Genomic DNA, 26,531 nt, shown 5'->3' with positions numbered 1-26,531 from the left:
TATACACTGTACACAAATGATTTGACATCCTATTTAACTTTAGGACTTGGCTCTCCCTTAGTAGTGGGCTCAGTACTTGTAGTAACTGTGTTACCCTTCAATATAAGACGGCCTGCTTTATCAAGAACCGCGGGTGTGAGCTGAAGTGTGGTTGCTGGTGTGATGGCACTCCTCTGTGTGGTTTCCAGGGTCAAGGTTGCTTGAGGCTTCGTTGTACCATCCGTTCCTTGGAAATCTGGATGATGCACAATAAGGAGAGCCACTTTACAGCATCTTATTGACAGTTGCTATGACTGATCCACTTACCATTGCAACTGCTATACAACCAAACGTTTTTATGAGAATTAAACCGATGACAGCTGAACTCGTTATTGCCTTTAGTAGGTGGGCTGAGAGCATTGTTTGCTGAATGAATGCAATTGACTAAAAGAGATTCCTCAAATTCAGCCAGCTATAACCAAGTTAATTAGCATCAAATTTGCACATACCTTGTAACCAACGAACTTGAACGGCAGCGCCGTACCCACGTTTGTTTTTGGCAGCCAATCGAAATATTAGCGATGGCTTGCCACCATCGCTACTATTATTTTCAATATGTGCCTCAGCCAGTGTGCTGGCAGACACAACGCACATGGTGGGGCAACCTACGTAGATACGCGAGAAGGCAAGTCTATGATTCAGTTTTGGAAGGGAACTTCTGACCTACAAATATGTCGGGCAGTTGTACTTATTTGAATAGAAAGTTTCTAAATATTGCTAATATTAGCGTTTGAATAATAAGAGTGAGTGCAATGACATTCAGGACTTTAGAGGCAGTATTAGTGAGAAGTGCAGTTGATGGCAACGAGAGCGAGTTAAATAGCAGGAAAGCAAAAAGAGCCAGTATTGATGAAATGCCTGCTTCTTGAACAGCTGTAATTATATACATAAACTGGAGAGCTTGTGCCCTGCACATTGAAGTGCATATAGTTTGTAATCAATGAGCTCGGGAATGATTTATTCCACGGGAGACTAGTTTGCAAGAGCAATGCTCGTAATGTCAGCGCATGAACTGATCCAGAGCGTCTAGCTTGCCCATTGAGAAATTGATTGGCGAGACTGAGTAATGAACAACGATTTATTAGCAGCCTGCATGCTGCCAGGCAGCTGTGATGGGCTTATTCTGGTATGGCTGCTAGAATATACATAGTACAACATATCTACAATGTTGTATCTTACTTACCGAACTAACTGAGCTCTTTACAGCTATATAAAGAGAATATTCTAGTATTGTATCATTAGGCGACAAGGGAGGTTCCCACGCCACATGAGCGGTCATTCCATTCTACAATGGCAAAGAGTATATATATATATATATATCTATTCCAAAATTTAACGTATGAAGGCATTAGCATGACTGTCAGATTTTGTTTTGTAACTAAAGTATTTGTTAACTGTGCAAGGGCCATTACTGTTCCCACACATTCCTTTCTTCTTCAATAGTGAGTGCTGTTCTCATGCCTAATCAGATTGCTACCCTTGTACAAATTTGCTTAAATCAGTGTTTAAACTTATCTCCATACCATTACATATATTAGACTGAGACCGACCTATGGCAGCTGACATTTATTGTGCAACTTCCGGAGACATTCTATACGCATAGTTCTACTGGATAGCGGGTACAAAGTTTTAGTAGATTGTTTATACAAATGTTTTCAGTTGTCGCCGAAGAACAAAAAAGCCATCATGGGATAGGCATGCCACACCTGATTGGCTTAGTCGTTTCATTGATAATTAATGGACTGCGGCAGTCCAATGAATGGCTTCCTTGAATTCCGATGTGTATGTCTCATCATTTAAGCGGTCGGTCGCAATAAGATGAGATACAACTACATGTATGTGAGTAAACAGGACAGGGACTTCCGCCAGAGTATGACTCATCAGTCCCTGTTGCCTAAACCCAGCTTTCAATTAGAGAACTGATGAGATATAGGGTACCTAAAACTGTCTTAAAGACATTAGTAACTTGGCTATCAAAGGCCATCTTGCCTCTTAAATAAAAAAAGTGTGGCCTGCATAACCTTTACTGCAATTGAGACCATTCGGCAAAGCTGTGCTAAAACAAACAGATGCGTACTATAATTCAAATATGGATGATATATATAAACGAATCAGCTCTTTCCACCTATGAACACACGTTGCTTTTGAATACAAACAATTATAGGACGCACTGTAGAGTGGAATACCGGTGGTGAATAAGGCGAACACCAACTGCGGACATGAGTTTACGAGTGAAGGTTCAAGTACGTTGGAAACGGTCAAGCAACGCCCCTTAAACAGTGCTGTGTGCGTACAAACATTTAGATTCAATCCAATTTCTTTACACAACGTAATATCTCTCCAAACGACTAGCCAAGTGTGCTAATCAAGCCATAAAATCAAGAAGCTACATAATATTATGCTGCGGCTTTCATGCTGTTAAATAGTATCAGTAAAGATGTTTACTCGTAGGTCTGTCAGCGACTGTCTTGTACTGTGAGCGTGTGTATGAGTGAGCTAATAGTCAGTATAGAAATGTCATCAGAGGGGAAGACAACCTACATATCAAATATTTGACGGATTACCAGCCAATATTGAGCAGTACTAAGTAGCTATTTACTAATAAATGACACACATCCAGAGGTTATCAATGGTGGTTAGACTGTCAACCATAACAGAACTGTAGCAAATGCTCTATGTGATTACTATAACAAACAGATAAAGTATGCTTTCTCTTCTAATCTCCACAACTAGCAAATGAGATGAAGAAGATTTTTAGCCTGTTACAATCGACTGTTAAGATTCTATAGGTCACTGTAGCAATCGATCAAGCTCCTATTCGTAAGTTATCGCTTTACAATGTAGACATTCTGTAGATAACTGTAGTCTGGTTGGGTTGTGCCGTCCTAGTTGGACAAACAAGCTGCTATATCAGGTTGTGTCATGAACACAGGAAATAGATATGAGCTGGTCGAGCAATGATGTTGTTAGTTCATGACAATTCTACTACATTATTCTTCTTGCAGTTCTGCCAAGATAATCATAGTGTTATTACTGTTTGCTCATGCCAGTGGGCAAAGGCAGGAGTAAAGTATCCCTTCCTCACTAAACACAGGTTCACAGTGGCCAGGTTTGCTCACCTATTTACCAGCTCAAAATAACCTCTAACAGTTGCTTTAATCGAAGGGTAAATCTAAGCTCTTTGCTAAATGCTCTAACCACAAAGGATATACAGTGGTACGAGTACGTACATTTATTTACGAAAACCTCTACAAATGAAAGTTTTAAGTTAAGCAATGCCTCTTAAAAATGTTACTGCATGTTACGAAAGAAATTTCTAGATACGAAATACCTAGAAACTTCGACCTGATGTACATTTCCGGCAGCTCGGCGACGGTTGTGACCTTGTTCTGTCCCACTAGGAGATATTGATCAATTAGACTGTTAGAGGCATCAGGGGAAGGTGAGTTGAAACTAATGAAATTGTTTAGTTAGGCATGAGCAAGGGATGAGTTGAGAGAGTTAGAAGGGATGTGTCACACTGTCACACAAGATAACTGGAGAAAAGAGTATTATTGATGGCAAAGAGCATACTGGTATTATTTCTACCAGCCAAACAAAGCAAATCTTGGGAAAATTTCACAACAAATTTCTGAAAAACACAAATGTTTACAGGTCAAGAATGACTCACAGTTAAGATGTTTATACGGTCATACCTCGACATACGAGTGCCCCAACTTACGAGAAAACAAGATACGAGCAGAATTTCGAGCAAGCTTCTTCCTTGACATACGAGTAATCTTTGAAATACGAGCCGGTTCTCAATGACTACTATATGCCCAAGTATGCGCAAAGCCGCTTTCGAGAAAAGCACCGCTCGGTCTTTCAGTTTGAAAAAGGCTTTCAAAACGTTGGCTAAAGGTTATAGTAAACGCGAAACCAGAAAATATAATAACAAACAAGACAACAAAATTAAAGTTTAGTAAAAAATGAAAAATAAGCTTCAAGTTTGTGTTTAGTAAGCTAAATTTATTTAAATTAAATTCAAAATTTTTGTTAGGTAGCATCTCAAATTTGAGTGTACCGAACGCCTTGTTGTCAAGTCTCTCTCAGATTGCTGTTAATCACTACATATGTCTGGTAAAGGTAAAAACTTACAGTTGTGTACATAGTAATGCTACATTTTATGGCAAATTTTAACAACTAAATAGGTATTTTTTACTTTGTTAGCTTAGGTACTGAACTACAATAATTAAAAACTAAAATTATTTTTCATAGTACAGTAACACATTAATTTGTATTTAGCTATGTTATAAAGGAAATGGTGCTTTGAGACGAGTAAATGGATGTACGAGCTCGGTCCCAGAACGTATGTCGAGGTACGAACGATGGTTAGCAGTTGATCAAAGGAAACATCATGCTTTTACAAAAACAGATCAAAATGAGAACTAGAAAAATGAGAGGCAATGGACAATGTAGAGTATTTCTATTTGTTAACTTACTATTTATAATTTTCATATTTGTTGCTTATAATTAGTGTTATTTTTGCTTTAATGTATAAATTATGTGAGACCCAATTTAATTCAATTTTTTATATAGTTATTACAAGTGTAAGAGATTTTGTAATGCTTAACAATCGGATTAATGCATTTATAATGCAAAAAACCGCCTCTAATTGGGAGAGTTTTAGATTACGAAACGACTTTCAGAACGAATTAATTTTTCAAGTAACGCACAACTGTATTCTCACTCGATAGAATCACAAAATGGACCTACTTACAGGCTAATTTATATGGCAGCAGCCTAATTACTAACTTTCTTTTGTAAATTTACCTCCTTCCGATAAATCAATTATTTTCAGATACAAATAAGAATAACAAAGCTCTTGTTTAAGATTTCAAAAATCAACTGAAACAACGTTTATGCTAAAATTATCAGACTCACTGATTATTCTAATTAGTACTGGCAATCCTGTGCGCCGTGAGAGATCATCATGTGTAATCAGTATGTATGCAATTATTCCATGATGCTGCAAGGTGGTCTAGTCGTGTGGTTGGTAGTGCGCTTGGCTGCCAAGCCAGATATATGAGTTCAATTATCATATGATGCATTTCTTTTCCTAACTTTTAAGCGTGACTTCAGATGGATGGACATGGCTTATAAGATTTGGAAATTTTCTTTTTAAAGGCTCTCGAAAGTATAATAACTGATAGGTACTGTATAGGTACTGTGATCTCTCATAAGTATAATAACTGATAGGTACTGTATAGGTGCTGTGATACTCTCGTAAGTATAATAACTGATAGGTACTGTATAGGTGCTGTGATACTCTCGTAAGTATAACTGATAGGTACTATATAGGTACTGTGATCTGATAGGTACTGGAGATTTGACTACTAGCATGATACGATCAACATGTTACACAATAACAAAATTATAAATAATTTAGTTTCCAATTTGCACGCAGAATAATAATATAAGGTTTGCTAAAGAGACAGCCGACAGAGGAATAAAATCTAACCTTCAGGATTTTCACATTGGTTGGGACACTTGGATAGCCCGGTTCACACGTCCTAAATGCTGATATAGGACTCCACTTACTCCTGCCACATGCATTTAGGCTAGCGACCCTTACCTTGTATGATTGACCTGCGGCAAGCTTCATCTACATATATATATATATATAAAGAAACATGACTGGTGTGATAGGTCGCAACTGGTCTAGTGATTTACAATGATGGTGTTAGAAACAAGAAGTAATTACCTGTCTTTTATAGACTGCCCAGGGGGTAACCAACATTGAACCAGCAAGCCAGTTTTTCTGGGTCACGCCGAAATGGGGGACCCATTAGCGGTTTGCTTCATGTGAGAAAAGAGAAGTAATAAGTGCAGCTGCTTTTCATTTTGTAAAGACGCTTTTGCAATCAGTGTACAGATGAAAATCTCTTTTAATAAACTAAATTATATAATCACAATCATAACATAAATTATATAATTAAATAACTCCCTGAATATTTACTTATTCAACTGTATATTCGAAATGTACTCTAAAGAATGTCTGATGAACACTAGACAGAAGTTCCACTAACAAACGAGGCACGATAGGTTAAAAATCTTCACCAATTTGAGAGGAACTTTCCGTGTAGCGTGGACAAGAACAACAAGATAGAATGGAGAAACGGTAACACTTCGCGCAAATATACTACAGACATCAAAAAATTAGATTTCTTTTTTTCAACTTTTGAGAAACACTCAAACAAAGTTGATTGTCCGCCTCAGGATCAAATTGCAATCAAAGGAGATTTTATGGTAGATAATAGCAATATTACCTGACTTTTTATTTCCATACGTACATTATTATCAAGCATACTGATCAGCAACCTACATTGTTTACTATATGAACAGTTGTTTTATCAACTGTTTAGGCGACTCCTGTTAATCACGCGGGGCCCACCATGTCAAATTTTGTGAATAGCCTGGGTTCTGTTGTTTGGGGCACTCCTGAGCAGTCTGTCTAATAACATGATAGAAAAGAACAATTGCTATTCTACATCTAGGCAGCCAACTAGCCATTGAGAATAAGTAAGCAATGGACTCCATTACTGCAAACAAAAAAGTAATGAATCATGAAATATCAACAAAAAATATGGACTTTTGCATCTAAAGAAATTCGCTAGGTTCTCAGTCAGACAATAGAAGAACACAACTCCCAAAATTTACTTACCACTGAAGGCTTATCTTCACTTTTGTCATTATCAGGAATATGATAATGAGAGATTATAGCCGAAGTACCATTCATAACAGCTACATCATACCACGGCCATTGAGTCACACACTAAAACAGTACTTGTTTAATAACACATGACCGGAACGAGATTAGGTAAACTGAGTTGCCTGAAATAGGTCTACACAAGTATCTGTATGGTAACAAAACACACCGCATACTTTGTTAGACATTAAAGAAATGCTTGTATTACTTTGGCACGCTCTAAGGATGACACTTAAACACGGAGTCAAATTGTGCCAGTGAGGATGGGGAACAGGCATAATTAAAATGCCTTTTAGTCCGATAAATCGCCATCGAGGCGCTAAACTAGTAGATAGCATTGGCACAGTCTTGAGTGGTGCAATTCCACATGAGTCTAATGCCGCTCCTACATCTATGTTGGCCTTCACTCCCATAAATACATTGTACAACAAATAAGGCTAAGCTGTCAGTAATCAAAAGGTAAACTACGCATAAAACTTTTATCGAATGTTAGATTACCAGCTAAGAGCGTTTTGAATCTGGCATGCAAATCAACTTCATTCAGCTTTTGGCACACATCATTTGACTATTTGCAAAGTGATATAACAGTGCATTAAAGCATATAAAACTGATGGCACCCTCATCCTGCCAAACAACATGATACGGCTTCCGTGTGAGTGGTTAAAAATTACCATTGGCAGTCATTTCGTGTTGGTTAATCTAACCTATAGCAATGCCTTCGCTGACTTTGGCGACACTGAGCGCAGAAATATTCACTTCTTACAATGAAGGCAAGCTCTGATAGGACACGACGCACTTTTGCTTTTCGCGTTAATGTGAGTTAACTGAAAGCTTGTTTGAGTCCTGCTATCTCAAAGATCGCTCCTGGAAATCGGGATGTCAGTTAGCGATAGGAGAGACCTTTGTAAACCCATGAACAACTATCCCAATAGGCTAAGACACAAGACCGCTTTGAAGACATCCAAGTACATGTACCATTGTTGAGCCTCGGAGGCAAATATTTGCAAATGCAATCGATGAGCTATGAAGAATTTGCTCAGAAAAAAGATACACAAGAAACAAGCGATGTAGCTATCATTGATTAAAGCACAAACTATGATGAAGGCGTAGAACAAGTATGACAACTGGTAGCTGACAAACATGTGGGACAGACAAGAGTCTAGTACAAAGCTAGTGGGCCCGCTAGTGCTGCAATCCGCATTGGGCTATTGCACCCTATGACCAACCAATCCTATTAATATAATACAATCCGGACAGCATTTCTCAGGACAATGAAAATAAATTATTTGGAAGCACATTGTTTAAAAATCATTAATGAAGGCAAATACATACGCAAGGGACCATTGCTACTGATTGATCAAAGCCCGTAGGAGTGAAGCGCATTCGCCGGCAGAAGACAATCAAAACTAGAGGCATGCTAAGAGCGACGTTCCCATCATCCAGTTAAACTTGCACTAGTCATCAAAGCTCGTAGGCAAACTAACTATATAGAAACTGCAAAACATTCTGAATAGCGATCAGAGTATAGTACAATAGTGACTTCAAAGAGTCTTATGGATGATGTAGGCAACAGGTTTCTGTGAAACAAAATACAGACAGCAACGTGAAGGAAGGATGTGGCGTGGGCTGAGTGCAATCAATACTATGGATCTAATAGTAAACAAGTGGAAACTTATAATTACAGCAACTGCTGACGCAGCCAGCGCTGCAATTTATAATCTCTCTAGAATATAATAACGCCGGTCAACTCCCGATATGGCGTCCAGTCACTCTTCCATACTCGCAACAAGGAGATGGTACCAACAAACACGCTTGAGCCATTTCATGAACTGGTAACATAATAACTAATCTCTGCAAACCAAGCAATGCAATGTCAAGGTCAATGAATGAATGCTGAACATCTTGCAGAAGAAGTTTTTGGTGAAAACACAAGCTCAACTTTTCACCGGAAGTTTATAGAGAGGGTAGGGCACAGGTAATACAGCTATCTGGACATCTTTACTACCAAACCATGGATAATTTCACACTTCTTTGCCAGTGCAATGAGCCACATAGTAAACTATTAAAAACTCAAGCATTCGGGGTAAAAGATTTTTGACGACTGACTATAAAATAATCCCTTTCATCAACCCTGTGACACAACTACTAACTTTGGTCTAAGGGAGCAGAAGTAACACAAGCTCAGAAAACCTGTAGGCCTACTTTCCCATCACTATGACGAAACTTTCAGTTGCCGATAGCAACTCAACACAACAAATCACACTGAGTCATCGAAAAAGTTTCATGGATTTTCAAAGTTGTTTGTCATTTCTGATCATAATTTGACTTTTTCTTTCGTCAAATGATAATATGAGAGTCGGGTCATGAAAGATTTTGAGAAGGCCGACTCGCCAAAATAACACAACTAATCGATATTACATCAAATGTAACTAGCTTCCCGCTGCACTAACGGACAAGGCATCTGGGATCATGTAGTGGGCTCCAACCACTCAATAAACATACCTGATCCTTAGCAGACTGTTTCCCTTTTGAGATTGTTGGATCTGCTCCATCACTGCTTTTGTCAGCCCCGGGAGATTTGTCCTTTTCTAAAATATTGATAGAAATTCCCTAACAATGATCACACCCAGTAGGGTTGTATACTTAGCAAGTAGAAATGACAGAATAAATCGGTCACGCAAGTTAGCTGTCGATATCTTCCCACGACATCCTTGTTATAGCAAACTGACTGAAAAGGCTGGGAATAGTCAGCTGCAAATCGGCCATCAGTGTTTAAGTAAATAAATTCAAAATAATTACATGATGTTTTTGCATTACAAAAACTCAGCAACTTAGTTTACAATACAAGCTATAGCCACGCTTGATTAGAGGCAGAAAGACTTGATGAGTGGAAATTGTTGGCTCAAGTGTATGACAACTCCAAGTCTTAAATAAAGTGTTCAAAATGAAATGTAATGAAAGGCTTTCTAATAGAACATGACAGTTAAAGTTAGTTACCTCTACACAGACAAGACCTTAGTCTTAATCAATAATGCACTGCGAGTGGCTAATAAGCGACGTAGAAGATAGTAAACAGGAATTACTGCTAGTGTGACGTCAACTACTTCAGGAGAAGTTAACTCCTAAATGCAAAGATAAGTTTGATGAAAGAGTACATTTCTGCACAGCCATTCACTGAACTAAGACAATGCAAAGCTCTATCTGAGCATGTTGGTAGCAAATTTGATTGACTTCCAACTGGTTTTATTGACTATTTTAAATTCTAACATGAACTAGAGATATAAAAGCTTCTCAAGTACTAGTAACAGCTAAGCAACAACTGAATATTCTCGTCTATGTTACTTTATTTGGAGTCGGAGAAAAAACCCAATGCATCAGCATAACCTGCACTCGATACAAAGAAATTATTATATTCAACCAACCAGAAGTACTGTTGCTTTTATCAGCCTCGAAGGCCGCATCATTCTTAGCCCGAGAGAAGGAATTTGGGGCAAGAGCAGTGATGCCTGGAAGTGTAGTAGGTCTAAGCTTCTCCCACTGCCAGCAAAACCGTACTCTCATTACACACAGACTACACGTAAGCGCTAGAGTACCAGCAGCAAAGAAAGCCTGCTCAACTATAGAACTACCTATATAGAATTAGTTGTGTAGCTTCACACTGCCAAAAGTATTGCAAAATGTTGCTATTTCTCAGCTGCTGTATCACGTTTTCAAAATAACCCTTTTTGTAAGCGCTTGCAAGGGTAAATGGCATCACCACAAATAATCAAAAATAAGAATTTGTTCGGCAAGCAAAATTACCATGATGCAAATTTATGTGAAATCAGAACATGATTAAATAAACAACTGTGCCTTATCATTACCAAAGCCGGATACCGGCATACACACTAAACGCGTGTGAAACCTTTTCTGAAGTAAAAATATGTAAGTTAAATGAGGTACATGTACGTTTCATTCAAGAAGTTGATTGATCCTTGCGCCAACAATGTTGCTACAAGCACTAATTGAAGTGGGATGGCTCTACTAATTCATACGGTCACTCTGTTGTGCTTCAGACGTGTAAATATGAGAACACCATGTCTGCTAGAGAAACTTCAGTTCAAATGTGTTGGTGCTCAACTCTTTGCCTTTGAACTCAAGTCGAAAATTTATCTAATACAGTTATGAGCGGCTGACATGCAAGAGCAACACCGTAAATACATATATTCTTTAACTGCTTGCTTCTGTCAAATTTAATGTCATTCAAATTTTGAGTCAAATTCCACATTTATGTATAGAAAATATACTCTGCTAATGATAAAACTATGGAACATTCAGGTTGCATGTAGTAAATGGGAAATGAGCGTTGCTGTAATACCTACTCTAGGGTGCCTGAGTAGTAAATGGTAGACTCACGCTTACTTACAGTTGGTAGTTTCACTAATTTGGCTCCCGATGGAAGGGTCTTCGAAAGCTGGTCCTATAATCCAGTATAAAGTCTGTGTGGCCAACTCTTGACTTACCGTCAGTTTTACATATTTTTCAACATTCAAAGTAAAATTTGAGAAAGACGTTGATTCATCCTTGCGCCAACAATGTTGCAACAAGCACTAATTGAAGTGGGATGGCTCTACTAATTCATACGGTCACTCTGTTGTGCTTCAGACAATAATAATGATGTGTGTATCAGTGTTGGGCCGGTATTGGGTTATCCGCTCTTACCGATACCGAGGGATTCTCGGTATCCGAGGAAACCAATCATTTTCGGTGACAGCTAGTTATCCGCGGCCGGTTTGATATGATCGGTATTTATCCGTAAAAGCCTATTGGTAAATGGTTATACAGATATCCGGATAGGTTTTTAAAACGCTTCGTTGACGAACATGCTAATCTCAGCACGCATTGGCGAACAAATTCAATGAAAATTTCCACGCTTACTGTTTTTACTATTATATTACGTTACATTGATAATGCCACCAGCCTCGAAGGTTTGGGAGTTCTCCACAGATGGGAGGATGTATAAAGACTCTAACGGGACTGGACTCTAATTGGACTGCGTATAATTATGTGATTACTTTACCTGATTACAATATGTGATAGTAAGATTTCTGTAAACTGTTTCAGTATATTTAACAAAGAGAGCCCCTTGCCATTATCTATCTGTTCTCTATTATACATAACGTTTGTATCAATAACTATATTTTTTAATAGAATAAACAATAAAAACATCTATCATGAAACTTATATTTCCATCTTTCTTTTCTTTTTGGATTGCTAAAACAAGGAGTCTCCTTGCCGTAACAATATACTGCTGAATAAAGAATGTTTTTTGCACAGGCTACTTTTTGCACAACGATAAAAGTTGTTCGAGACAGTTATGGTTTAAAGTTTAAACCATTAAACTTTAAACCATTTAAAGACACACACTGATAACCACATACCGAACAATAGTACCGACAATACCGAACTTTCTTAGTTGGCAAAGGATACCGAAGATGGTAAATACCGAGGATACCGATACCGAGAAAACCAATAAAAAAGTGCAAGGATATCCGATCCGGCACTAAACTATATACCGGCCCAACACTAGTGTGTATATGAGAACACCATGTCTGCTAGAGAAACTTAAGTTCAAATGTGCTGGTGCTCAACTCTTTGCCTTTGAACTCAAGTCGAAAATTTATCTAATACAGTTATGAGTGGCTGACATGCAAGAGCAACACCGTAAATACATATAATTATATTCTTTAATTTATTGCTTCTGTCAAATTTAATGTCATTCAAGTTTTGAGTCAAATTCCACATTTATATATAGAAAATATACGCTGGTAATGATAAAACTATGGAACATTTAGGTTGCATGTAGTAAATGGGAAATTAGCGTCGCTGTAATACCTACTCTAGGGTGCCTGAGTAGTAAATGGTAGACTCACGCTTACTTACAGTTGGCAGTTTCACTAATTTGGCTCCCGGTGGAAGGGTCTTCGAAAGCTGGTCCTATAATCAAGTATAAAGTTTGTGTGGCCAAATCTTGACTTACCGTCAGTTTTACATATTTTTCAACATTCAAAGCAAAATTTGAAAAAGGTTTCTCTGCATACAAAGTTATTTTTAGCTTTTAATATCCAAAATTTCTTAAAACATCACAACTTTGCAACAAGAGAAATAAGGATGGTAAAAATTTAAAATAAAACATAAAAAATGAAAAGCAGTTCTACTGCTCAGACTGCTAATAAGGTAACACATAACAGAGAGCTACACTTCAACTCACAGCTCAGTAAATTAAAAGAACTACAAAGATCTCTTTTTATAGGTGATTTCTAAAGCTATTCAGTTACTACATACACATGTAAGCTAGGCTTGCAATGTAGTTTTATACACATGCGTATATAATTCATTTGCTTTAATGATATATATACTTAGAAGTATCTACCATTATTTTCTAGTTTCTGAAACAAATTAAACAAAATATCAGGCATTTTCATAAGAATATTTGCTCCAACATACGAGGGTCTTGACATACCAAGGAAATATTGATACTGATTAACTTTGTGTGTCGAGGTTTGACTGTAGTTTACGTCATGAATGCACAGGCAGATATTTGTTAATATTAGAACGGTAATTTTTTAAAGAGCAAATGATTACCTGATTTACTCGAGTAAAAGACACTCCGCCTTGGACAGACTTCACTATGGAGATGATCTTGGCTTTTTTTGGCTGCGAACCTAATTCAACCGGTTTCACAGTCTGTTCTATAACCTTTACAGCTCGCTTGTTGTTGGCAATTGTTTCAGATGATACTGTCTCACAGATGGCTAAAACGGACAACTTGAAAGTTAGCAGTACAAAAACACACTCTATTTTCATGTGCACTGTTGGTGGATCATGAACAGATGATGATCAACTTCTCTATTAGTAACCACAGGGTAAATTCAATGAACATTAGTGGAAAATGTAGTTACTGGAGTGTATAGTAACGGCAGGATTATATTACTGAAAAAAGTAGTTACTAAAAAACGCAATTACTAGAGACTGTAATTACTAGAGACTGTAGTCACTAGAGAGTGTAATTACTAGAGACTGTAGTTACTAGAGACTGTAGTTACTAGACACTGTAGTTACTAGAGACTGTAGTCACTAGAGAGTGTAGTCACTAGAGAGTGTAATTACTAGAGACTGTAGTTACTAGAGACTGTAGTTACTAGACACTGTAGTCACTAGAGAGTGTAGTCACTAGAGACTGTAGTTACTAGAGACTGTAGTTACTAGAGACTGTAGTCACTAGAGAGTGTAGTCACTAGAGACTGTAGTTACTAGAGACTGTAATTACTAGAGACTGTAGTTACTAAAGACTGTAATTACTAGAGACTGTAGTCACTAGAGAGTGTAGTCACTAGAGAGTGTAATTACTAGAGACTGTAGTTACAAGAGACTAGTTACTAGAGACTGTAGTCACTAGAGACTGTAGTCACTAGAGAGTGTAGTCACTAGAGAGTGTAATTACTAGAGACTGTAGTTACAAGAGACTAGTTACTAGAAACTAGTTACTAGAGTGTAGTTACTAGAGACTGTAGTTACTAGAGACTGTAGTTACTAGAGAGTGTAGTCACTAGAGAGTGTAATTACTAGAGACTGTAGTTACTAGAGACTGTAGTTACTAAAGACTGTAATTACTAGAGACTGTAGTTACTAGAGAGTGTAGTTACTAGAGACTGTAGTTACTAGAGACTGTAGTTACTAGACACTGTAGTTACTAAGGACTGTAGTTACTGGAGACTGTAGTTACTAGAGACAGAAGTTACTAGAGAGAGTAGTTACTAGAGAGAGTAGTTACTAGAGACTGTAATTACAGGGGAGGAGTAGTTACTCGACCTAAATGTTAACGGAAAGTTTGTTACTGGGAAGTGTTAAGTACTGGAGAATGTAGACACTGAAGAGTTTAATTGAAGGTATAAAATAATTTAAACGTAAAAAATCATTTGATATTAAAAAAAATTAGTGAAACCGACTTCAACTCAAGAAAATTTTTTATTGAGATGACAAAATTTTTTGACAACCTAAATTGCTGGGATTAATGTAACTAATAAATATTTTGTATGTAAACATGTTGCCAACAGTGAAATAGATTAGAGCAGTTTCCCAAAAGACTCAAATGTTTCGCTATTTTATAAGAGTTACACCATCAGCCTGCTCAACTAAAGACGCCGGAAAAAAGGGGAGCAGTCCCTATAACGGTAGGGTTTTATAATAACTGATAAATTAGGCCTCTGAAGCAGTGAGAGAGAGAGCGCAAGAATATGCTCATTAAAGACAGGAAAGACAAGGCTAAGCGGCAGAATGGAATGCAGGAGAAGAAATATATCAAGCAACAAGATAACAGCCTAGCAATCAAAAAATATTAAAACTTACAACAGAAAAAGGATAATTATAGACAACTAGCACTGTGACAGGTACTCGGAGTTTCCCGAGTAGGGGAAGATACACTTGTATTTGAAATATAAAGCCAAGCATAGATATTGTAAGATAGAATCAAAGATATTAAAAGCGTATACCATGTTATAAGCATATATGTTATAATTGTATATGTAGTGTTTCTATTTTACTTGGAAGCAAATTAGTAATACAACTTGTTAGGACTACATGGTAATAATCATTAAATAATTGAAATGTGAGCTTTAAAAAGATCTTGTAAATTTTCAGAGAAAATATTGAAACACTATTTTTAGAGTGCCGCTTACTACACAACATTTTGGGGTTTTCCATCTGGTTTCAAAATGTAACAACATTTAGGACTGCCAACCCTTGAGCAGCCTACACAAAGTTGATTATGAGAGAACATAGGCTCTGTAAGGTTAGGTTCAACGACCGTCAGTGTTTGTTCTTGACTCTTATTCTTACACATTGCAAAGCTGAGTTTGATTGGAAACTGAAGTCTCTTGAATTTAAATGGCAGATTCGATGGAATGAGGAAGATTCTTGGGATGAAAACATGTTTACTTTTCTATTTGCCTGCTACCATGATGACCTCTAAAACATGGGCCATCATTTGACTATCACCATGGTGACCTCTAAAACATGGACCATCATTTGACTATCACCATGGTGACCTCTAAAACATGGACCATCATTTGACTATCACCATGGTGACCTCTAAAACATGGGCCTTCATTTGCCTGCTACCATGGTGACCTCTAAAACATGGGCCATCATTTGCCTTCTACCATGGTGACCTCTAAAACATGGACCATCATTTGCCTGCTACCATGGTGACCTCTAAAATATGGACCATCATTTGCCTGCTACCATGGTGACCTCTAAAACATGGGCCATCATTTGCCTGTTAACATGGTAGCCTCAGAAACATGGGCCATTATTTGTCTAATAACTAATCAAGTTCCATTGTGACGCTTGGGTATTATGAGGCAGCACCGCAGTTTGCTAGTCATTTAAAAATTCCAATGGATAGTTGAAGATTTCATTTAAATCAAGCATTTTGTCAGACTAATCTTAGCTCTTGTTTTGACCAGAGAGTTTGTCAAGGAGTTTGACATTGCTTGAATCAACATCATCACTCTCCGAAGCGTGAATGGCCACTTCACCAAGCCATGTTTCGTCTCAGACTCTAACTGAACAATTTAGAAACACCTTAGAAATAAGTTCTTCTGATCAAGTTGATGTTGGTTTAAAATCGCAATAAGAATACATGTTCTGTTTGTTGTAGCCTATTGGATAAAATTGCACAACACTCGATCAAAGATTCTAAAACTATAATAGATATTTATATTTGTCATCTACACAAAGCTAACAACATCTTATTGCAATACATTGTTACTGCGAGCATCACCCATTCGTGCATCTTTCATGGTCCTTTTGGACTAGGAGGTCTGGTAATGTGCACAGGCATAAATGAGGCTTACACCGAGTACTCTTGTTTATAAATATTTGAAAGTGCTTACTGATTGAACAGTTGAACTTGATGAGTGTAAAAGAGAGATGAGGACAGATGGAACAGCCCCATTGACCTCTAATAAAAATTTGCTAATCGATCTATCAAGTTGCTTCCGATTAAAACTACAAAGCTTGTCTACGGCATACATGTACATATCCTTTATACCATAACTAATTTGAGCAGTGAGCTCTAACACTTGCTTGGCTAGTCCTAAGTATTTCACATGATTCATTAACAGAGAAGTAAAGATTAGCTTTACCTGGAGCTGCTGAAAGTGTGAGCTTAGGTTTAATTGGGTCTGCTGGGCCACTTTTAGCTTGTGTCTGTAATGGTGATAACAAAGAGTTGTCTAACGTATTAGTAAAAGATTGAAGTGCTGAGAGGATAAAAAAACATTGCAAAACAGTCGAATGGTCAATAAGTTGTTCAGAAATTAAAACTTTTGAATAACTTAATAACTTGAGCATTATTCAGTTACTGCTGGTGGAGAAGACGCGAAGGGATATTGGTTGGATGAAAATTGTGGTATGAAAACCATAAAGCATAGTTGATGAAAGCGGAGATACTTACTGAGGAGGTTTTGTTGGCCATTAGCTTGACAACCTTATAATCAGACTTCCTAGAATAGTAAAGTGTGCTTTAGTACAATGTATGCTTGTACAGAACACAGTCCACATAATACACTCCTCCGCATCCTCCTAATCCTACTATCCTACATAGGCTACTAGAGGAATGTTGACAACGACTAGTGAATTAGACATCCTCATCGCGTGTAATTATGCTCACATTTCCACATTTGACTGACTTCAATTTACCTAATCACTTAAAAATCTATGTTTATGGTAAATCGAAAACTTCCAATTACTTTCTGAGCTTCAATTTGATCATGTATCAATTTGTGTCTAAACATGTTGCCAGCAGTGAATTAGATTAGAGCAGTCTCCCAAAAGACTCAAGCTAGTCGCTATTTTACAAGAGTTACACCATCAGCCTGCTCAACTAAAGATGCCAGAACAAGGGGAGCAGTCCCTATAATGGTAGGGTTTTATAATAACTAATAGCTTGGGCATCTGGAGCGGGGAGAGCACAAGAATAGGCTCATTAAAAACAGCAAAGACAAGGGTATGAGACAGAAAAGAATGCGGGAGAAGACATATACCGAGCTACAAAATCCTCCATGCTAAACATAGAATAGAGGAAGTGATAAACCCAGGCAAGCAATCAGACATGCTTATTAGGATAGTATAGTGAGGCTAGTACAACAAGAATATGTGCATCACAAGGCAGGTAAGAACATACGAGTTGTCCAGAGTAGGCAGATCGTAGCGTTTTATCTGTAGTAGGTATGCTTCGGCTGTAGGTACGACTTCCCAACATACTTCTAAGGAATAATTTTGTGCCTCGACTAGCTGTATGACTGACGGAGCTTGCGGCTTTGCTGTATGTAAGTGTATAAAAATAGCTACACTAGTAACACCACATTGTATAAGCAATATGAAGCAATGTAGAGAACAACTGGCTATAACAAACAACCGGCTATATATAAGATGCTACATGTATATATAGGATGCTATATATAGCATCCTATATATACATCCTATATATAACATCTTATATATAGGATGTTATATATAGGATCCTATATATAGCATCCTATATATATATCATTCTATATACAGTGAAACATGGATAACTCGCCCTCGGATATAGCGAACACATGGTTAACTCAAATGGATTTGCTTGGTCCGTTCCCACGCAATGATAAATGGCTCTATATAACTCGAACTCAACACTGTTAATTCGAACTGTTTTTTGCCCAACGGCTACCGAAACGGTTGCTATCGCTTTAGAAAATCACTTTATTCCAAGCGTATTTGAGTTATTTGTTCTTTGAGTTATTCAAGCGTTATTTGAGCGTAAAACGCTCAAAAGAAAAAGATGTCTTTTCTTTTGAGCATTTCAGCAACGATCAAGTTTTGCCAATGTCAATCTAAAAAACGTCCTGGCAATAACATCACCTCAAACAACAAACCAATCTCAAGTGATAGAAAAATCTTTATACTTTTTGATAAAAACGTTTTAAACTTTACATTAGAAGCATTTAATTTGAAACAAGCCATTTGTGCTTTTGATTTATATTATAGTTTGTATATGTACATGTATCTACTAATAAATAAGTAAATACATGGACTTGTGACAGTGCTCTGATAACTTGAACGCTCTGATAATTCGAACACTTTTGCTCGGTCCCTTGAAGTTTGAATTATCCGAGTTTCACTGTATATGATGCTATAAAGGATGCTCAAAAATTTTTAGACATCAGTGAAATAGTAATAGGTCAAAAATGCAGCTCTCCGCTCTTTAGAATTGCACTTCTCTAAACTAGTTTAGTTATAGCATAAACAACTGACCCGAGAAAATGTTGTCAATAAATGTTGTCAGCTAACCTGTCTCAAGGCACCAAAGGTCCTTGAAGCAGACCTGGTCATTATTGATCTGTTTGTAGCCATCTCTGCCTGACCATATATATATTCTAGAGTAGACGCTGGCAGCGCAGTGACCAGCTCTTGGCTGAGGACAGCAATCATCATTCATCCCCAGCGAAACTTCCTCCCAAGCATCGTGCCCTGTAATAACGCATCAGTGACAGCCAAAGTCAGTCCTCTAGCGCAAAAACTATCAGGCTCTATCTTTGTACTTAGAAGGTTTTACTGGATCACAGGCTTACGAGAATAGCCAAACCAAGTTGAAAGGTTCTCATTAACACATTTAGTAGTTGCAAAGTGGCAACAAATGTTATGAGAATTAGCAACACTAACGATAATAATATATAACCAAAGAATTTTAAGCTGAAAGAATAAGATAATTGTTCACAAACTCTTTGATAAAAACGCTGCTCATACTGTCCATGAGCCGTGCACAGGGTATAAGAATATATGATAACTAGAGTTTAATAGTAGACCAATACATAGGACCAATACAATAGGTGAACAGCAAAATATTTAGAGAGAGAAGATCGATTACCTAAGTTATAACACGCTATCGTGTTTGTGACCTTCCACTGCTCCCCCTCATCTGTCACTAGAGGCGTCCAGCCACCAAATATATATAACCTGTCTCCAATAACCTCTGCAGTGTGTAAACTGCGGGGTGATGGCACACAGCCAGTGACAACTGGCTTCACCCATTGAAGTTGTTCATCCGCTGTAACAGGGTAATGGCCTCATACAACACACCCATGCAGTAGCGTATGTCAAAAAGGCATGTAAACCACTAGCCTGTGCGGTAAAGTGGAACAGTCATACTCGAGTGTGATTCGCGAAAAACACATTTCAATATTATCATTTGACTAAAGTTAAACTTTGTTTAAACATTTTCATTTCATGAGAGATAAAAATAACGTGAATTCAACTGTAACAGGTCTAACAATGCCAGAGGAAACTGGAAAAAACTACAGAAACAGACTTTAGATGAAAAACATTTTTTTCAGATTGCGCCGATTTAGGAAATGCCAACAATAAGGTTAACTAACAAAAACCTTTGCAGCGCCCGGTTCACTTTGGCAGTTGTTCGCTCTTGAAAGACAGATGATACTAACCAAAACCCTTGACCAAGCTAAATATTTCTATCCGCAGCTACAGTCATTTGTCAAGGTTGCGTAAATCAGTGGCGCAAAAACTCTGTTGTTGATACCGGTAATCATTTTAAGTTTTTGAAAAACATTTTGCTAGGCTCATACAAAACAATATATTATTATTTATGATATATCTGTGTCTAATCTTCATTCCGTTTATGAAAACACAAAGTGTTACAGACGATTCAATAAAGCACTAGCCACTCATAATTCTAAACTTGGCAATAAAATCAATCACTCATTCAAGCAACTTTGAGTAGCGTTTACCCCGAAATCTTGATGTTTTCTAAACGGATCATGATGAAATGAAACCAAACTATTCAGCTTCTAGGATCTGTTATGATTAGTTGTCACAATAGAATAATAGACTCTAAACATGGTTCAACATAAAATCAGTGTTTGGGGAGTTTTTCAATGTTATCAGATTTTAAGCAATTCAAGCTGCTGGAAACGCTAAACATTTCTCCTATCACACTGAAGATGTCGCTGGCCCATCTACAATAATACCACCACAATATGTAATCGAATCTGAAAACATCCATTATCCTTGTGTAGTTGATTATCATATTGCTTGGTTGTCACACCTAGAATCTTAAAAATATTTCTTAAAATATTTGGGTGGACTGTCGGCACAACTATTGGAAACATTATAAAGTATGTATACGGTATATATAACCCATAGAAGCTGTTTAAACAGACAAAATATTTTTTGAAAAAGTTGATGAGAATTCTCTGATTCATTAATGGTTTGACAAGGTTAAGTAGCACCAGCATTTGACTATCATTACAAGTCAATCATTATGGATGAGGGTAAGGGTACGGGAGGGATGGTACGAGACAAGTGGTACGAGAAGAGTGGTACAGGGAAGGGTGGTACGGAAGGAGAGGACTACGGGAGGAGTGGTACGGGAGGAGTGGTACGGGAAGGGGTGGTACGGAAGGGGGAGTACGAGAAGGGGACAGGAAGGGTGGTATGGGAAGGATGGTACGGGAGGGTGGTATGGGAAGGGGTGGTAAGGAAGGGGGGAGTACAGGAGGAGTGGTACGGGAGGGATGTACGAGAAGGGGTGGTGAGGAAGGAGGGAGTACGGGAAGGATGGTACGGGGGGGTGTGGTACAGGGAGGGGTGGTACGGGAGGGGTGGTACGGGGAGGGGTAGTACGGGGAGGGGTGGTACGGGAGGGGGTACGGAGAGAGGTGGTAAGGGGACGTATGGGAGGGGAGTACGAGAGGGATGGTATGGGGAGGTACGGGAGGAGGGTACAGGAGAGATGGTATGGGAGGGGTGGTACGGGGAGGGGTGATAAGAGGTAGGGGGTTACATTGGTGTTGTAGTTACAAATGGATGTGACTTAGTTATTATCGTCTATGTTGGATTAAACCAATACAAAGAATTTAGACTAAAAGAGGCAAAAGCAACTGCATTTATCAGATTCACGTACAAATATTGAGCATATGCAAATCTCCCAGCCTTGTGCCGTCCATTCCTCCATATATGACTAGGAAGGCTTTATTATTTGAATTGGTGTATATATTAGCTGTATGAGATTCCCGGGGTGAGGGTGGATTTCCAACCGTTTCTGGTTTCACCCATTTGGCTGTGCTGCCACCGAGAAACAGCAAGATGTAAAAGTCATCCAGATAGCTGAAAACAGAACAGCACCAAAAGCCACAATAATATCACTGTACAGCAGGACGTGTATATGAAATGTGTAGAAGCGGAGCAGGTACAACAAAGGTGAAGGTCTATCTTTCCAACAATCTGAACCTAGAAGTTGATTATAGTACTTCCATGAAAAAATAGACATTTCAAGTCTGCTAATCTAATACATAATAATAAAAGATAAACTCCAGCTTATCCAATACCAGGTATTTGGACTGCAAATGATCAGTTTTGTGGTTTTAAAAAATACCTAGTCAGGTGATGACAATAAACTTGCGCCCTACAGAAAGTGTTTACTATTAATATCGTATCAGTGGTCTACACGTGCCAGCTATGCTAATAATAAGCACATTGGTTTCATAGCGAGTACAGTCAAATCTTTACTAAAATAAGAACAGTATTCATCTGTCTGTCCAAAGTCATGCTAAGAGCCTTAGAGAAAAAGATTGCTTCACATGGGAATCAAACTCGAATGTTCAGATTCCAAGCCGAGCACGCTACAACTGCACCACTCCATCATTTGTCCTTATCTAGGAATAACTGTGCACATAGTTATTACACATGATGATCTCTAACGACGAACGAAACTATCACCGTACTGGTCTCTATATTCTAAGCTAACTAAACATATCAAAATTAGTTCACCAAAAATACATTGAGAAAAGCCTCAGCGTCAGACTACACATCGAATAGCAGAGAATCAATAAATGTCACTTACCGTACTACATTATTCTTTGGGTCCTCAGTCTCATTTGCCAGCCCTCCGAACAAGTATATCATCCGTTTGTGATAAGTAAAACTGTGCCCTACAAGTCAGTAGAATGACTAATGGATGCCTGTCTAAAGATGCTATTATACAGAATATAAACAGAGTGTATGCTGTAATACCTATTCGTGGCAAAGGTGGGTCATCATTCGCAGGAGGTTTGACTTTCATCTTCTTCCATTCCCACCGACTTGCCTGCAGTTGGTACACATCATTGCCATACCTGCCATACTCATGCATACCAGAGCAGATTATAACCTTGGTTCCACCATCTGTCACCATCCCATGGGCAGCCATGGAAGGAGGTAGGTCTCCCTTAACCGCCGGAATAAACCATTGCAGAGTCACTGCGCAAAAAAAGCTGTCAATTCATCAGCTGTAGAAAGTAGCGATGAATAGATCTGTTCTCACCTCTAAGCCGTATCAGGTGTTCTTACCAGTGTTAAAGACGTGCAGCTGATCAAACAGTCCTGCGTTGCCACCTCCAAATATTATGATTAGGTCCTTGACTGTGACTGCCCGGTGACCATGCCTCGGTTTAGGCGGTGGCCCTGTGTAGCTTTGTATTTTGTTCCACCTCACAGAGGGTTTCCGTTCTTGTTTTACTTTAGACTGAAAATATGGTAATAATAACTGAGGTAGCTAGACCTCACAATCGCTTATAGACAAGCTCAACATCATATTCAAATAGATCTCAAACAGGCCAATAGCCATGAGCAATCGTTAGTACCCTAATGCTTCCTGGAACAAGAGACAAGGTATGATGCTGAAAGTGTGGGCATGAAGTATAAGACTCGAATAAGTGTACAGTTATAAGATGCGGTGTATAGTTATAAAAGAAAGTGTACAGTTATAAAAGAAAGTGTACAGTTACAAGAGAAAGTGTATGGTTATAAGAGAAAGTGTACAGTTATAAGATAGAGTGTACAGTTATAAGAGGAAGTGTACGGTTATAAGAGAAAGTGTATAGTTATAAGAGAAAGTGTACGGTTACAAGAGAGAGTGTACAGTTATAAGAAAAACTCTACAGTTATAAGATAAAGTCTACAGCTATAAGAGAGTGTACAGTTATAGGATAGAGTGTACAGTTATAAAAGAAAGTGTACGGTTATGAGAGAAAGTGTACAGTTATAAGACAGAGTGTACGGTTATAAGAGAAAGTGTAAGGTTATAAGAGAAAGTGTACGGTTATAAGAGAAGGTGTACAGTTATAAGAGAAAGTGTAAGGTTATAAGAGAAAGTGTACGGTTACAAGAGAGAGTGTACAGTTATAAGAAAAAGTACTGTTATAAGATAAAGTCTACAGCTATAAGAGGAAGTGTGCAGTTATAAGAGAAAGTGTAAAGCTATAAGAAAAAGTGTACAGCTAATAGAAGTTGCGTACAGCTATAAAATGTGTACAGCTACAAAGATTGTGTGCAGCTATAAGAGAATGACCAGCAGCTATAAAAGGATGTGTACAACTAATGAGCGGTAGAACATACAGGAATATGGAACAACAATTCACACACCAAATTTTTTCTTAATGAATAGAAGCAGATAGTAATGCTCTACAAAGTCTTGGATTCTGTTTGTGTCATGAGAAAATGGAAAGGCAGTTATTATTAGAGTTTAAAACTTGATACTGTGGGAAGTACAAAAATTAAAAATACTTTTCAAAAGTTGCCATTTTCCCAACCAGTAGCTCGAACTTCATCTCAGCTACATGTAACTGGTGCGCCCCTCTAGGTAATAACAGTATTTATTAGACATGTAACTGGTGTACCTCTCTATGTAATAACAGTATTTACTAGACATGTAACTGGTGTGCCCCTCTATGTAATAACAGTATTTATTAGACATGTAACTGGTATGCCTCTCCATGTAATAACAGTATTTATTAGACATGTAACTGGTGTGCCCCTCTATGTAATAACAGTATTCATTAGACATGTAACTGGTGTGCCCCTCTATGTAATAACAGTATTTATTAGACATGTAACTGGTGCGCCCCTCTACGTAATAACAGTATTTATTAGACATGTAACTGGTGCGCCCTTCTATGTAATAACAGTATTTATTAGACATGTAACTGGTATGCCCCTCTATGTAATAACAGTATTTATTAGACACGTAACTGGTGTGCCTCTCTATGTAATAACAGTATTTATTAGACATGTAACTGGTGTGCCTCTCCATGTAATAACAGTATTTATTAGACATGTAACCGGTATGCCTCTCCATGTAATAACAGTATTTATTAGACATGTAACTGGTGTGCCCCTCTATGTAATAACAGTATTCATTAGACATGTAACTGGTGTGCCCTTCTATGTAATAACAGTATTTATTAGACATGTAACTGGTGCGCCCCTCTAGGTAATAACAGTATTTATTAGACATGTAATTGGTGTACCCCTCTATGTAATAACAGTATTTACTAGACATGTAACTGGTGTGCCCCTCTATGTAATAACAGTATTTATTAGACATGTAACTGGTATGCCTCTCCATGTAATAACAGTATTTATTAGACATGTAACTGGTGTGCCCCTCTATGTAATAACAGTATTCATTAGACATGTAACTGGTGTGCCCCTCTATGTAATAACAGTATTTATTAGACATGTAACTGGTGCGCCCCTCTACGTAATAACAGTATTTATTAGACATGTAACTGGTGCGCCCTTCTATGTAATAACAGTATTTATTAGACATGTAACTGGTATGCCCCTCTATGTAATAACAGTATTTATTAGACACGTAACTGGTGTGCCTCTCTATGTAATAACAGTACTTATTAGACACGTAACTGGTGTGCCCCTCTACGTAATAACAGTATTTATTAGACATGTAACTGGTGCGCCCTTCTATGTAATAACAGTATTTATTAGACATGTAACTGGTGTGCCCCTCTATGTAATAACAGTATTTATTAGACATGTAACTGGTATGCCTCTCCATGTAATAACAGTATTTAGTAGAAATGAAACTGGTGTGCCCCTCTATGTAATAACAGTATTTATTAGACATGTAACTGGTGTGCCTCTTCATGTAATAACAGTATTTATTAGATATGTAACTGGTATGCCTCTCTATGTAATAACAGTATTTATTAGACACGTAACTGGTGTGCCTCTATATGTAATAACAGTATTTATTAGACATGTAACTGGTGTGCCCCTCTATGTAATAACAGTATTTAGTAGACATGTAACTGGTGTGCCTCTCTATGTAATAACAGTATTTATTAGACATGTAACTGGTGTGCCCCTCTATGTAATAACAGTATTCAGTAGAAATGAAACTGGTGTGCCTCTCTATGTAATAACAGTATTTATTAGACATGTAACTGGTGTGCCCCTCTATGTAATAACAGTATTTATTAGACATGTAACTGGTGCGCCCCTCTATGTAATAACAGTATTTATTAAACATGTAACTGGTGTGCCTCTCTATGTAATAACAGTATTTATTAAACATGTAACTGGTGTGCCCCTCTATGTAATAAAAGTATTTATTAGACATGTAACTGGTGTGCCCCTCTATGTAATAACAGTATTTATTAGATGTACACACATTCGTTTCCTCAGCAGACCACTGCGGGATTTCCCCGGATATGACATCAGTCAGATTTGCATGTCCGACCTTCAATTGGTCTGAATTGAAGTGTTTTGAGCAGACCGCAAAGACACCTTTTAGTACATCCGCTATTGTTACATCTGTCCGCCTGGATCGATCTAACCAAGCTTGTGCCAAAAGGATATTGTCAAT

At 37.9% G+C, this 26,531-nt stretch overlaps 1 protein-coding gene across 1 annotated transcript; it reads right to left on the bottom strand.

Moving 5' to 3' along the window:
- Positions 1-13: 13 nt before the first annotated feature.
- LOC137390914 (host cell factor 2-like) lies at positions 14-26,531 on the bottom strand (the record flags this gene model as incomplete). Its single annotated transcript, XM_068077230.1, has 20 exons — positions 14-235; positions 489-702; positions 1,223-1,324; positions 5,540-5,683; positions 6,743-6,853; positions 9,290-9,375; positions 10,210-10,324; positions 11,193-11,246; positions 12,710-12,763; positions 13,412-13,581; positions 16,975-17,038; positions 17,286-17,334; positions 18,015-18,153; positions 19,163-19,342; positions 19,740-19,919; positions 21,792-21,994; positions 22,731-22,818; positions 22,901-23,125; positions 23,216-23,390; positions 26,337-26,531. Coding segments are annotated over 20 exons (2,754 nt in total), but the record flags the coding sequence as incomplete, so codon positions are not given.

The sequence above is a fragment of the Watersipora subatra genome, chromosome 3, assembly GCF_963576615.1.
Source record: "Watersipora subatra chromosome 3, tzWatSuba1.1, whole genome shotgun sequence".
Classification (NCBI taxonomy): Eukaryota; Metazoa; Bryozoa; class Gymnolaemata; order Cheilostomatida; family Watersiporidae; genus Watersipora; species Watersipora subatra.
The sequence above is the reverse complement of the archived record's forward strand: the minus strand, read 5'-3'. Positions and strand labels throughout refer to the sequence as shown.